Genomic DNA, 12,539 nt, shown 5'->3' on the forward strand with positions numbered 1-12,539 from the left:
CATGGTAGGGGCATATTTTTGACTACATTCTTTAAAAACCCATTGCACGCCAATACCTGACATAGTAGGTATCATGTCAAGGTGGATGAAGCCTCTAGTCTTTGTTTTAAGTGACTGGAGCTGTGACACCATGCAAGAAGACTGGAAGTCAGTGACATGATCCTTCACGACAACATACGTGCAATAATTGTAGATCTATCCAACTGCAGCAAGGAAAATGATCTCAAGTCGCTTCTAACACATCCAGATGGAGTTCGCTTTGAACATATACACCACGTGATCAAAAGTATCCTGACACCAGACTGAAAATGACTTACAAGTTCGTGGCGCCTCCATCGGTAATGCTGGAATTCAATGTGGTGTTGGCCCACCCTTTGCCTTGATGACAGCTTCCACTCTCTCAGGCATACGTTCAGTTAGGTGCTGGATGGTTTCTTGTGGAATGGCAGCCCATTCTTCACGGAGTGCTGCACTGAGGACAGCTATCGATGTCGGTCGGTGAGTCCTGGCACGAAGTCGTCGTTCCAAAATATCCCAGAGGTGTTCTATAGGATTCAGGTCAAGGACTCTGTGCAGGTCAGTCCATTACAGGAATATTATTGTCGTCTAACCACTCCGCCACAGGCCTTGTATTATGAACTGCTGTTCGATCGTGTTGAAAGATGTAGTCGCCATCCCCGGATTGCTCTTCAACGGTGGGAAGCAAGAAGGTGCTTAAAGCATCAGTGTAGACCCGTGCTGTGATAGTGCCACGCAAAACAACAAGGAGTGCAAGCCCCCTCCATGAAACACGACTACTGAGGTCGCTGGTATGGAGTACCTGGCAGTAGATGTCAGCACAATTCACCTAATATGAAAAACGTAGTTTTTTGGAGGTGTCCGGATACTTTTGATCACATAGTGTATGTGTATTTCCAAAACACTCTTTCAGCCCAAATACCAGCTGTTACAGCACACGTTTCAGGATTATATGTTTTGACATACACGACATTCAATGAGAGCAGTGATATCCTTCCACCAGAAAAGTAATGCCAAACAAAGCGTTCATATTTGACGACGTTGCTGTGGAAAACCAAGATCAAATTCGACGATATTTCTGTTTTGGTAGCCATGTGGTTGTTGATGTAATTTACCTGAGTCGGACTATTCCACACTCCCTAACCAGCTGGTGAGGGATAATGCAAACCTAATTATAGCATTCAAACAGGACAGTCTGATTATAACATACTTTTACCATGCTCATGTAGGAAACGATATGTCGTTCAACCCTCGGATATTTCATACCCCGACTCCGAGCATATTATCTTGTAATTACAGCAGATGTCTCCAGAAATGTCGTATGTCATGTTAGGTGTTTGATGATTACTAGACTATAAAAATAAAGTAAAATCACACAGCACAACTACAAGGGACAGTCCATTACTCAAGACAGAACTGGCATCCAGCAATTACATATGTCAAATATCGTGACATCACCGCAGAAGAATCTTCTAAGATGCTCCCTATGAATCATAGTCACCAGGAAAGGGAGGAATGTCCTGATTTCATTGGAGCAGTAATCTGACAGTCACTTCAACCGTAATTTATTCTAGTAACTCGAAATATCACTTGTAACAACCGAAAAGCGGATCTGGATTATATCTCCACCTATTATTTCATGGAACGTGAACATTAACGTGCACCTTTCTGATCGTGATCACAGTTTACCTTGATGTTAACTAGTAGCTGCGATGTTGTAAACCCTTTATTCAAGTGTACTTCAACTTCAGTGACGTACATGCTGCATAGGGCCGATGTGCACAAAGGTGACACACAAGGGCAACGAGTATTCCATATCCAGTTCGGTTTGTTATCAGCAGTCTCGTACAGCCCGCCGGCAGGTAGCCACTATCAGCCGCTCGGCGCGACGCCGCTGGCTCTGCCAGTCTCCTGCGCGACACGGAGCGACATGGCGACACCAGCAAACGGAGCCATCACCATCAGCTTCCCTCAGGGGGCGCTGAGGGGGCGCAAGCTGAGGACACCTTCCGGCCGCCCCTACTGCAGCTTCCAGGGCATTCCCTACGCCAAGCCACCTGTTGGCCCTCTGAGGTTTATGGTAAGGTGAAACTACATTTATATCTGCATGACTACTGTGCAGTTCACACTTAACTGCCTGGCAGTGCCATCTTCGACATACCTTCAGACTATTCCTCTACCGTTCCTCTCCCTAACAGTTCATAGGAAGAGTGAACACTTAAATCTTTGTACACAAGCTTTGATTTCTCTTATTTTGTCATGATGATCTTTCTCCTTCTGTAGGCGGGCGGCAGCAAAATATTTTCGCATTCGGAGTAGAAAGTTGGACACTGAAATTTCGTGAAAAAAAACTTACACCAACGAAGAACGCCTTGGTTCTAATGATTGCCACCCCGACTCGTGTATCGTATGTGCGGTAGTCTTCTCCCTATGTAGCAGTAATACAAAACGAGCCGCCCTCCTTTGAACTTTTTCGATGTCCTCCGCCAAGCCTATCTATTAAGAGTCCCAAACAGAACATCCGTACTCAAGCAGAGGACGAACAAGCGTAGTGCAGGAATTCTCTGTATCTTCTAAGTATTCTGCCAATAGAATGTAGACTTTGGTTTGCCTTCCACACCATCAATGTGACCGTTCCAACCTACGTTTTAATTGTAATTCTCAGGTGTTTAGTTGAACTGACAGCCATTAAATTGGTATGATTTATTATGTAATTCTAATTTAACGGATTTCTTTTAGTACTCGTATGGATGATCTCACACTTTTCCTTACTGAGGAACTAATGCCACTTTTCGCACAATGCAGATATCATGTCCAAATCATTTTGCAATTGGTTCCGACCTTCGGATGACTCTGTTAGGCTGTTAGTGACACCCTTACCCGCCGTGGCCAAGTGGTTCTAAGTGCTTCAGTCCGGAACCGCGCTGCTGCTAAGGTCGCAGATTCGGATCCTGCCTCGGTCATGGATGTGTGTGATGTCTTTAGGTTAGTTAGGTTCAAGTAGTTCTAAGTCTAAGGGACTGACGACCTCAGATGTTAAGTGCCATAGTGTTTGGAGCCATTTGAATTCGACCACCCTCATCTTTAAACAATCTAAGAAGGCTGCTCACATTGTCTCGTAATCCGATTGTGTAGATTAGGCACAGCAGAGGGCTTATAACACTTCCGTGGGGGACACCGGATATCACTTCTGTTTTACTCGATGATAACGGCTCCGTTATATACAGGGTGCCACTAAATTACCGTTACGGACTTCGAGGATGGGTTTCTTACATCAAAAGGAGAAAAAATTTCCAGTCAACATGGGCTCTAAAAAGCATCCCGTAAGAGCCATAAACATCAGTTGATCTTCGACACAGTCAACTACATCTCTTCAACGGCAAGCTCTTTGCTTTCCATTTTTTTGGAGGTGACCAAAACAAGAAAAAGTGGCCAGTAAGCATGAATTCTAAAATGCATATCTTAAGAAATATGAGAGTCCATGTAGCAGAGATGTGTATCACAGCAGTGATGATGAGCAGAGCTCTTATAGAACGTATGTACGTTTGACAGTTTTTCTTGTCTTGGTCTACCGAGCACCTCCCAAAACATGGAAAGCTACGAATTTGCAGTAGAACAGATGTGCATCACAGCAATGGAGATGGACAATCGCTAGTAGCTCTTAAAGTATGCCCTTTATAGTCCATGTTGAAAGGGATTTCTTTTCTTGTTCTGGTATAAGGAAACTGCCCATACAGTCTATAAAGGGAATTTAGTTACTGCCCGTATAGAAAGCTTTTCGCAACTGAACAACAGTTTGAACTGACTGTGCTAAGAATTCAATTTACCGTAGTCCTCAGCTAAAGTGGCAGCATTAAGGCTTACATTACTCAACAATGCGCCGCTTATAGCGGGAACATATTTTCAATGTCTCATTACTATCTCGCAATGTGGTTATGAAAAGTGATCGCGTAAAATGTATTTTCGCAGAGATGTAACGGATTCTTAATAACGACGTTAAATTGATGAACGCTCAAAAACAATAGAGTTATACGGAAAAACTGACAGTCCAGCAAAGATTACTAAAAAAGTAAATTAAACAAAGGTTGGGTGGCGGTCAAGCTTCGAAATGAGGGGGACGTTACCCACGGGAGCGGAATTCGAATAGAAGTTGATGAAGTGTGCTCACAGTAATTACACCGTCAGCGTTCGGCATAAATAAACCATTAGGCAACGATTTCCACACTAACAAATAGAATAATAATAATTCGGTGTGGTTCAACGGCCTGCTGCAAGTCTTTTAGTTGAGCGACGCCTCGGAGGCCCCCAGGGGCTCAGCGTTCATTTGCTGAGTAAGGGCTTGGCGACCCCGGGGACCTGAGCTGGGGACTGGTCAGCGCCGCCAGCTTCCTGTCACCGTAACCCCCGGACATGCTTCAGCGACCACCGTATGGCGCGGCGGTGGAATGTTGTGTGCTGCGGGGAATGGTAATCTTGGCTTGATCGCCTGGATTGCGAGGAAGGCTAACCACTATAAAAACCCCTCAATCTTACGGTGTGCTCCGCGCCTATAAGATGCATTGCTGTTGGGGTGGAACAGTCGCAAGCGGGCAACCTCTGGGGCACCTGCCGCACCCCAGCCATAAACATCAGTTCATCTTCGACACAGTCACCTACATCTCTTCAACGGCAAGCTCTTTGCTTTCCATAGTTTTGGAGGTCACCAAAACAAGAAACCCAATGCGCTGCTTTAAATGTCAGCGCTTTGGGCATACTACGTTGGGGTGCAATGGGATAGCCACTTGTGGTAAATGTGGTCAGCCTGCCCATGAAGGAGCCGATTGTTCATCGCCTGTGAAGTGCGTGAATTGCTCTGGGAGTCACCCTGTCTGGAGCCTGGTCTGCCACATCTATCTCGAAGAACGGAAGATACAGGAGATTAAAACAACTAAGCGCATCCCCTATGGTGAGGCCAAGAAGCTCTTTAAGGACATGCAACCCCCTGTGTTTTCAACATCTTTCGCTTCCGCTCTGAAAAAACCGGTACAAATGGCCACTTTTGCTAGCAACTTACTCAGGCACGCGGGGCTCTTTCTGAGCGGACCTTTAGTTCCCTAGCTGCTCGTGGGACCGCAATGGACCCTTCTACCTCTACGTTTGCCAGTACGGCCATATTTCCCTAACCCAATGCGCTGCTTTAAATGTCAGCGCTTTGGCGATACTACGTTGGGGTGCAATGGGATAGCCACTTGTGGTAAATGTGCTCAGCCTGCCCATGAAGGAGCCGATTGTTCATCGCCTGTGAAGTGCGTGAATTGCTCTGGGAGTCACCCTGTCTGGAGCCGGGTCTGCCCCTTCTATCTCGAAGAACGGAAGATACAGGAGATTAAAACATCTAAGCGCATCCCCTATGGTGAGGCCAAGAAGCTTTTTAAGGCCATGCAACCTCCTGCGTTTTCAACATCTTTCGCTTCCGCTCTGAAAAGACCGGTACAAATGGCCACTGCTGCTACGCAAACGGAGGTTGCTAGTGTTAGCACTAATACCTGCGTTTGCCAGTGCACTTGTGCTGCTGCGGTTGTTTTGCAACCTGCAGCTCTCCCCGCAACGTCGGACAAGGCCGTGGTTGCTGACATTGGGGTACTTCCTGCCTCTCCCCATATGGCGCCTTCTGCCCAGGCTAGTACAGCTCCAGCTGTTGACAAGGCTCTGCATTCAAAACCCCCAAGACAAAGACGCCGAAGGTGAAAGTTTTGCCACCTCAGGAGACTAGTCAGGGTCGGTCCGATGACGAGGCCATCGTACTGTCTGACATCTCTCGTGGGTCGTCATTGGACCTGAAGGACATTGATGTCGAACGGGGGCGATCTTCTCGCCCCAGGAATAAATCTCCGGCCAGTACGGGCTCTCCTCCAAAGCACAGAGGCAGGGTGAAAGTTCAGCCACCCTGATCACTGGCTCCCATATTACAGCGGAACCTGAATGGGTTCAGGACGCATGTGGCCGAATTACAACTCCTTGTACGAGAGTGCCCTTTGTGCTTATGTCTCCAAGAGACACATTTTCTGGCCACTGATGCCCCTTCTTTAGGGGGCTATACCGTATATCGAAATGATGATCTGACGCGGGAAAGGGCAAAGGGTGGTGTTGCGGATTTTGTCCGTGACATGCACCCCTCATCTGAGCTCCCTCTCGTTACAAACTTGCAAGCAGTTACAGTTGACCTTCTTGTGAGTCAGAGGCTCACAGTCTGTTCAGTTTACTTACCACCTCAGGATGCAATAGACTCTGCGGCTCTCACGGACCTTATTAGCCAACTGCCCCGCCCATTTCTTCTTCTGGGGGACTTCAATGCTCATAATGTCTTATGGGGCTCTCCGACTACTTGCCCCAGGGGTCGCATTCTGGAAAGCCTCATAATGTCTGAAGAACTGTGCATCCTCAACTCTGGTGCTCCCACTCATTTCTGTACTGCTTCCGGGTCGTCATCGGCTATTGACCTTTCCTTTTGCTCTCCAGCACTCGCGGATTCTGCTCTGTGGGAGGTTGCTGCTGACCTCCATTCTAGTGACCACTTCCCCCTTTGGATTCGCCTCCTGGATGAGGTTGTGGCATTACCAGTGCCACCCCGGTGGCACCTCTGCAGAGCTGACTGGACACTTTTCAGCCAACTGGCTGTTTTGGAACACCGTGCCAGCGTCCACGAATGGGTAGACGATGTTACAGCCGTGATCTCCCATGCTGCTAAATTGTCAATCCCACGGTCATCCGGTCATCCCGAGAGGCGTCCTGTGCCTTGGTAGACCACTGAGTGCCGCTCAGCCATCCGAGCCCGCCGTGCAGCTCTGCGCCGCTTCAAGTGCCGTCCCTCAGCTGACAATCTTGCGGCCTTTCGGGTGGCAAGGGCCAAAGCGCGGCGAGTGGTTAAAGAGAGCAAACGACGGTCATGGCAATCGTTCTTGAACTCTGTCTCCTGCTCCACTAGTTCTACGAAAGTATGGGAAGCCATCAGGAGGATTTCCGGGAAACTCAGCCAACTACCTGTCACAGCATTGCTGCATCAAGGATGTCTCCTCACGGCGCCGAGAGACATTGCCCAGACACTGGCCATGCATTTTGCGGAATCTACCGCCACTATTAACTGTGATCCAGATATCTGCCGCTACCTCACTGCCATCGAGAGGGGTCACTTGGACTTCCGGTCTCCAAATTCTGAACCCTACAACTACCACTTCACAATGTGGGAACTGGATTCGGCGCTGTCTGTGGCTCATGATACTGCGCCTGGTCATGATCACATCTGGTACAGCATGCTGCAGCACTTGTTGCTGCCATCCAAGGAAGTTCTCCTGAATTGTTTTAATATGATATGGTTATCCGGCACGTACCCTGACTCGTGGAGGGAGGCGATTTTGATTCCCCTCCTCAAACCAGGGAAGGACCGAACGCATCCCAGTAGTTATCGAAGTATTGCTTTGAAGAGCTGTGTCGGGAAGACGTTGGAACGCATGGTCAACCGTCGCCTGGTTTGGCTGCTCGAGACCAGGCAGCTCCTTAGCCCCTCTCGGTGTGGCTTTCGGAGATGTCGTTCCACTATAGACAACTTGACCCTGCTTGAGGCGGCCATCCAGCAGGCCTTCCTACGTAACCAGCATTATCTAGGTGTATTCTTTGACGTTAATAAGGCGTATGACACTACTTGGCGCCGCCTTATCCTCAATCAACTCCATGAGTGGGGCTTTCGTGGCTGTCTCCCCATCTTCATTCGGTCCTTTCTTTCCCACCGCCTCTTTCGATATCGGGTTGGTAATGTGCTATCTGATTTGTACGTGCAGGAGAATAGTGTTCCTCAGGGAAGCGTTTTAAGTGTCACCCTCTTTGCCGTCGCCATTAACAGTATCACGTCCACTATCCGGAGTCCTGCCCAGTGCTCCTTGTTTATGCACGATTTTGCTGTTTTCTGTTCTTCCTCCAGTCTTGTCACTGCTAGTCGGCAATTGCAGCTTACCATAAAGCGCTTAGAGGCATGGACTGCGAAGACGGGTTTTACCTTTTCTGCAGACAAATGTGTGTGTGTTCATTTTAATCGTTCTCGACGTCTTTTTACCTCCCCTGAATTGCGTCTGAGGGACACCGTTCTTCCTTTTAGAGACACTGTGAGGTTCCTGGGCCTCACTTTTGATTCCGTTGTCGTGGTTGCCTCACCTTAAAGACCTAAAGGTGCATGCCCTGAAGGCACTGAAAAAATGGCTCTGAGGACTATGCGACTTAACTTCTGGGGTCATCAGTCACCTAGAACTTAGAACTAATTAAACCTAACTAACCTAAGGACATCACACACATCCATGCCCGAGGCAGGATTCGAACCTGCGACCGGAGCGGTCGCTCGGCTCCAGACTGTAGCGCCCAGAACCGCACGGCCACTCCGGCCGGCTGAAGGCACTGAATATTTTGAAGTGTCTGAGCCATCGGTCCTGGGGAGCAGATCGGGCGCGTCTGCTGCAGTTTTATAGGGCTTTCGTCCGATCGCGACTTGACTATGGTTGCACCGTGTATGGGTCAGCAAGGCCTTCGTATCTGAAGATTCTTGACGCAGTACACCATGAGGGTATCCGGCTGGCCACTGGTGCCTTCCATACCAGTCCCATACCCAGCCTGTGTGCTGAGGCAGGAGAACCGCCGCTCGCCATCCGGCGGCAACTCCTCATGGTGCGACGGGTGTGTCAATTCCTTGCCTGTCCTACCTCCCCTGCGTACCCACCCGTTGCCCGACCGCCTATGACACGTCTCTTTTCCAGTCGTCCCAGGGCAACGAGACCATTTGGGATTCGTGCCCAGCATTTGCTTGAGTCCCTTGGTGTGGAGCGTGTGGCCCCCCACCGCCAAGGTTATACCCGCCTGCTGCCTGGTTGCTCCAGAGGCCCAGCGTCGGAGTACCGGAGTACCGGAGGAGCTGCACTCCTGCGTTTGTTTTTACCTCCTTATTTTCCGATATTTTACACCAGCATCCCGACCATGTACCAGTATTTACGGATGGCTCTAAACAGGAGGACTCTGTTGGTTGTGCTGTTGTTTTCCCTGATCGAGTCGTCAAGTTACGGCTTCCTGCGGCGTTTACCATCTTTGATGCCGATTTGTTTGCGATCTTGCGGGCATTTGAGCAGATGAGATGTGTTCCCAGTCTTAAGTTCCTCATCTGTTCTGACTCCCTGAGTGCCCTTCAGACCATTCAACACTTGTACCCAGCGGATACGGTCGTCCAGAACATCCATGAAGCCCTACTCCACCTGCAACGACAGGGGAAGGAGGTTTCTTTCTGCTGGGTGCCGGGGCACGTGGGTATTAGGGGAAACGAACTGGCGGATGTGGCTGCCAAAGATGCATGTTCCCTCCCTCACGTTGTTGAATGTGCCGTCCCCCTCCATGCTGTTACCTCCCTCCTGCGTTTTCGTGTTATGCGTCAATGTGAAAAGGAGTGGCTGGTAGTCGGTGACAATAAGCTGCGTCTGGTCAAGGCCACCACGCGGCCATGGCGTACGTCCTACCAGTCATTCAGGCGGAATGAGGTTCTCCTCACTCGCCTCCGCATCGGACACAGTTCCTTAACGCATGGTTTTTAACTCCGGCGGGAGGACCCCCCAATCAGTAGTGCTTGTGGCGTCCAGATTACTGTCCGCCACATTTTACTTCACTGTCTTTTATTCTCTGACCAGAGGGCGGTGGTTTCTTTGCCACCGGATTTGCCCTCTATTTTGCAAGACGACGCAACGACTGTGGTTAACGTCTTACGGTTTTGTGTCCTGTCCAATTTGTTGCCTCGGATTTTAGGGAGAGGGTTTTAATGTGCTGCTGGGTAACTGGCTCACCCAGGTTTTAGGTAAGAGGTCCGCCAGTCACGAATACCTTCTTGTTTCCCTTCGGTTTCTGTCCTCCTTTCCTTCTGTTTCCTTTCCTTTTTTAGTGCGTTTCTTATCCTCTTGTTTTGCCTCTGTATGTGAGGATTTGGAACTGCGTCAGATCTGTCTTTTAGCCGATCTCCTTGTTCACTGTCCGTCTTAGTCCCTTCACTGCATGCGTTCCTGTTTTTATGCGTTTGGGCGCTGATGACCACGCTGTTTAGCGCCCGTAAACCTCAAACACACACACACACACACACCACGGAGGCTTGCGAGGCTCTAGCCCGTCCTTTGCACCGTACCCGCTGAAAGGAGCGCTGCTCTTTAACGTAAAATTCGAACCACGTGTTGTACCCGTCTTCTCATAACTGAGACGTGAAGGTTAAGTTAAATACAGGCAGAAAATTCTGGGATGCGATCGGAATTCTATTTCGCGACCTTGTTTTTTCAAGGCACTCCGTTTAATAGACCATTAGGCTCGGGTTACAGGGAATAAAACGATATACTTCCTCTGCAAAAACATAGCAGCGTGTTTTGGACACAGTAGATCCCAAAGTCAGAAACGTGTCGCCAATAATGTGTATCCTATGTAGGAAATTCAGTTTTAAAAGATACCACAGTACACGATGGAGCTGTTTGAAAAACCAAACAAGAAGAGAAGGTCAACTATAGTGATTCAAACGACCTACGGATTAAACAGAAGATACGTTGATTCCAAATTTTAACTAAGAATACTTGCAGGCTAAATGATAGAGTGCGATAGATATTTTTGCATGCAATTATTTGACCTCTAGCTTGCATAATGTTTAGGCCCCACAGCTTAAGGTCGTGTACTAACACAGTATTTTAACATTTCTTCTCCGTGATACATGCAATACAGAAGCGCACTAAACGAATATTAACGTAGCCTGAAATTCTGTGTGAAGCAAAAGAATAGCTGGAAATAATATTACAGTTGGGAGTGCTACATAAAATATTCGAGAAGATAAGTTACTTAACGAGAGTAGGAGTTTAAACAGAGACTAAGGAAAGTAGTTTCGCGACGTATTCAGACTTAAAAGTCGTTTACCAGAAATTTCAACATATTTAAAATAATTCTTCTACATTAATAGCGAAGAACTAAACTGGTAAAAATTAAAAAAGATGCTTATTTTACTCATTCGTGCGCACTTATTTTTGAATATTGTTCGTACTGTACCTCATTCAAAACCAATTTCCTGTGTTCTTTTCCACAATTGTAACAGTCAGAAGATGCTATATGTAGAATAATTTCATTACAAAGGTTGTTTCAAAGTCACTGTTCTTCCTCTCTAAACATATGTATTGTTTCCACCTAAAGCGTCCATGTTTTTAAATAACAATCATTGCGTAAGTGATTTTAATAGTGAAAAACATTTTGCAAATAATTTATATATTTTTCATATATCACAAACTCTTCAGACTATATAGAAATACTCATGTACAACTACTTATTAGTTATCAGATTATACTATTTTATTTAATATGTTTCTACAAATTCTTTGTTAAGAGTAAGGAAGTGAGATGAAGCGCAACGAAAGTACGGTAGAAAAAGTTGGCCTGGAGTTATTAGTAACAAATATTCGATCTCTCTTCAGAACTGGCCACGAATTCGTCACCGCCCTCTGTGACAGAGCGGTTCTAGGCGCTTCAGTCTGGAACCGCGTGACCGCTACGGTCGCAGGTTCGAATCCTTTCTCGGGCATGGATGTGTGTGATGTCCTTAGGCTAGTTAGGTTTACGTAGTTCTAAGTCTAGGGGACTTTTGACCTCAGATGTTAAGTCCCATAGTGCTCAGAGCCATTTAAACCATTTAAACGAAATCGTCGGCAAGTAACGCAATCAGAATTCTCGCTTGACACCATTGTTAGAACTCAACACAGTTGTCAGTTTACCACTCAGACATCCTCGATAGATTTATGAGTAAGTTAAGCAATAAGCTGTTCTTTCCCACTTTGACTCCACATACATAACAGCCACCATTAAAGAAACGAAATTAAAAGTGCTGAAGCGTTTTTTGCAATAATACCACAGTGACACCTGTCTACAATTTAGCCTCTTCATTAGCTTTGATCGATTGGTTCAATAACGACTTCTCGTAACGCCTGCGTGAAGGACGGGGCACGATTCGTAAATCTTTGACAGATGATTGATAGTCGAAATAAGTTACGTAATGATACATCCGTTTTGTTCAAACATCCCTTAGGCACACAGCGTGAGATGGCGAGTTGGTTAAGACAGTGGACTCGCACACGAAAGGGCCGGGTTTCAAATCCCCGTCTTGCCACACACATTTAGTTATTCTATGGGTCGCTACATCGCTTAGGGAAAATTTATGAAAGGCTCTTTGGAAAGTGTGCGACGGGTTTTTCTCACTTGTATGCTTGAATCCTAAACCTTCAAGCCTATCTTCAAACAAATGAATGGATAAAATGTGTGGGGTTATACTGTGTCTGTATCTTCACGTTACAGTGTCCTTCCAGCATGTAACGACGCCTCGATGGGCTAAAATGGCGATAAAATATCCGTCTCTGCCTGTGCAGGAGTCACGAAATGTGCGTGCCACTGGTTGTGGACTCCGTGACATATCGACGTTTGGATCTGTTTTGGCGGCCAAAGTGGCTAACA

General features: G+C 47.3%; 1 protein-coding gene across 1 annotated transcript in view; it reads left to right on the forward strand.

Annotated features, from left to right (window-relative positions):
• Nucleotides 1-1,929: 1,929 nt before the first annotated feature.
• Nucleotides 1,930-12,539, forward strand: part of LOC126234480 (juvenile hormone esterase-like) — a 113,232-nt gene continuing 102,622 nt past the window's right edge. The window contains exon 1 of the mRNA XM_049943171.1: nt 1,930-2,098. Coding sequence (XP_049799128.1) covers nt 1,949-2,098 — 150 coding nt within the window. The 5' untranslated portion in view covers nt 1,930-1,948. The remainder of the gene's footprint in view (nt 2,099-12,539) is intronic.

The sequence above is a fragment of the Schistocerca nitens genome, chromosome 2 (assembly GCF_023898315.1).
Source record: "Schistocerca nitens isolate TAMUIC-IGC-003100 chromosome 2, iqSchNite1.1, whole genome shotgun sequence".
NCBI classification, from domain to species: domain Eukaryota; kingdom Metazoa; phylum Arthropoda; class Insecta; order Orthoptera; family Acrididae; genus Schistocerca; species Schistocerca nitens.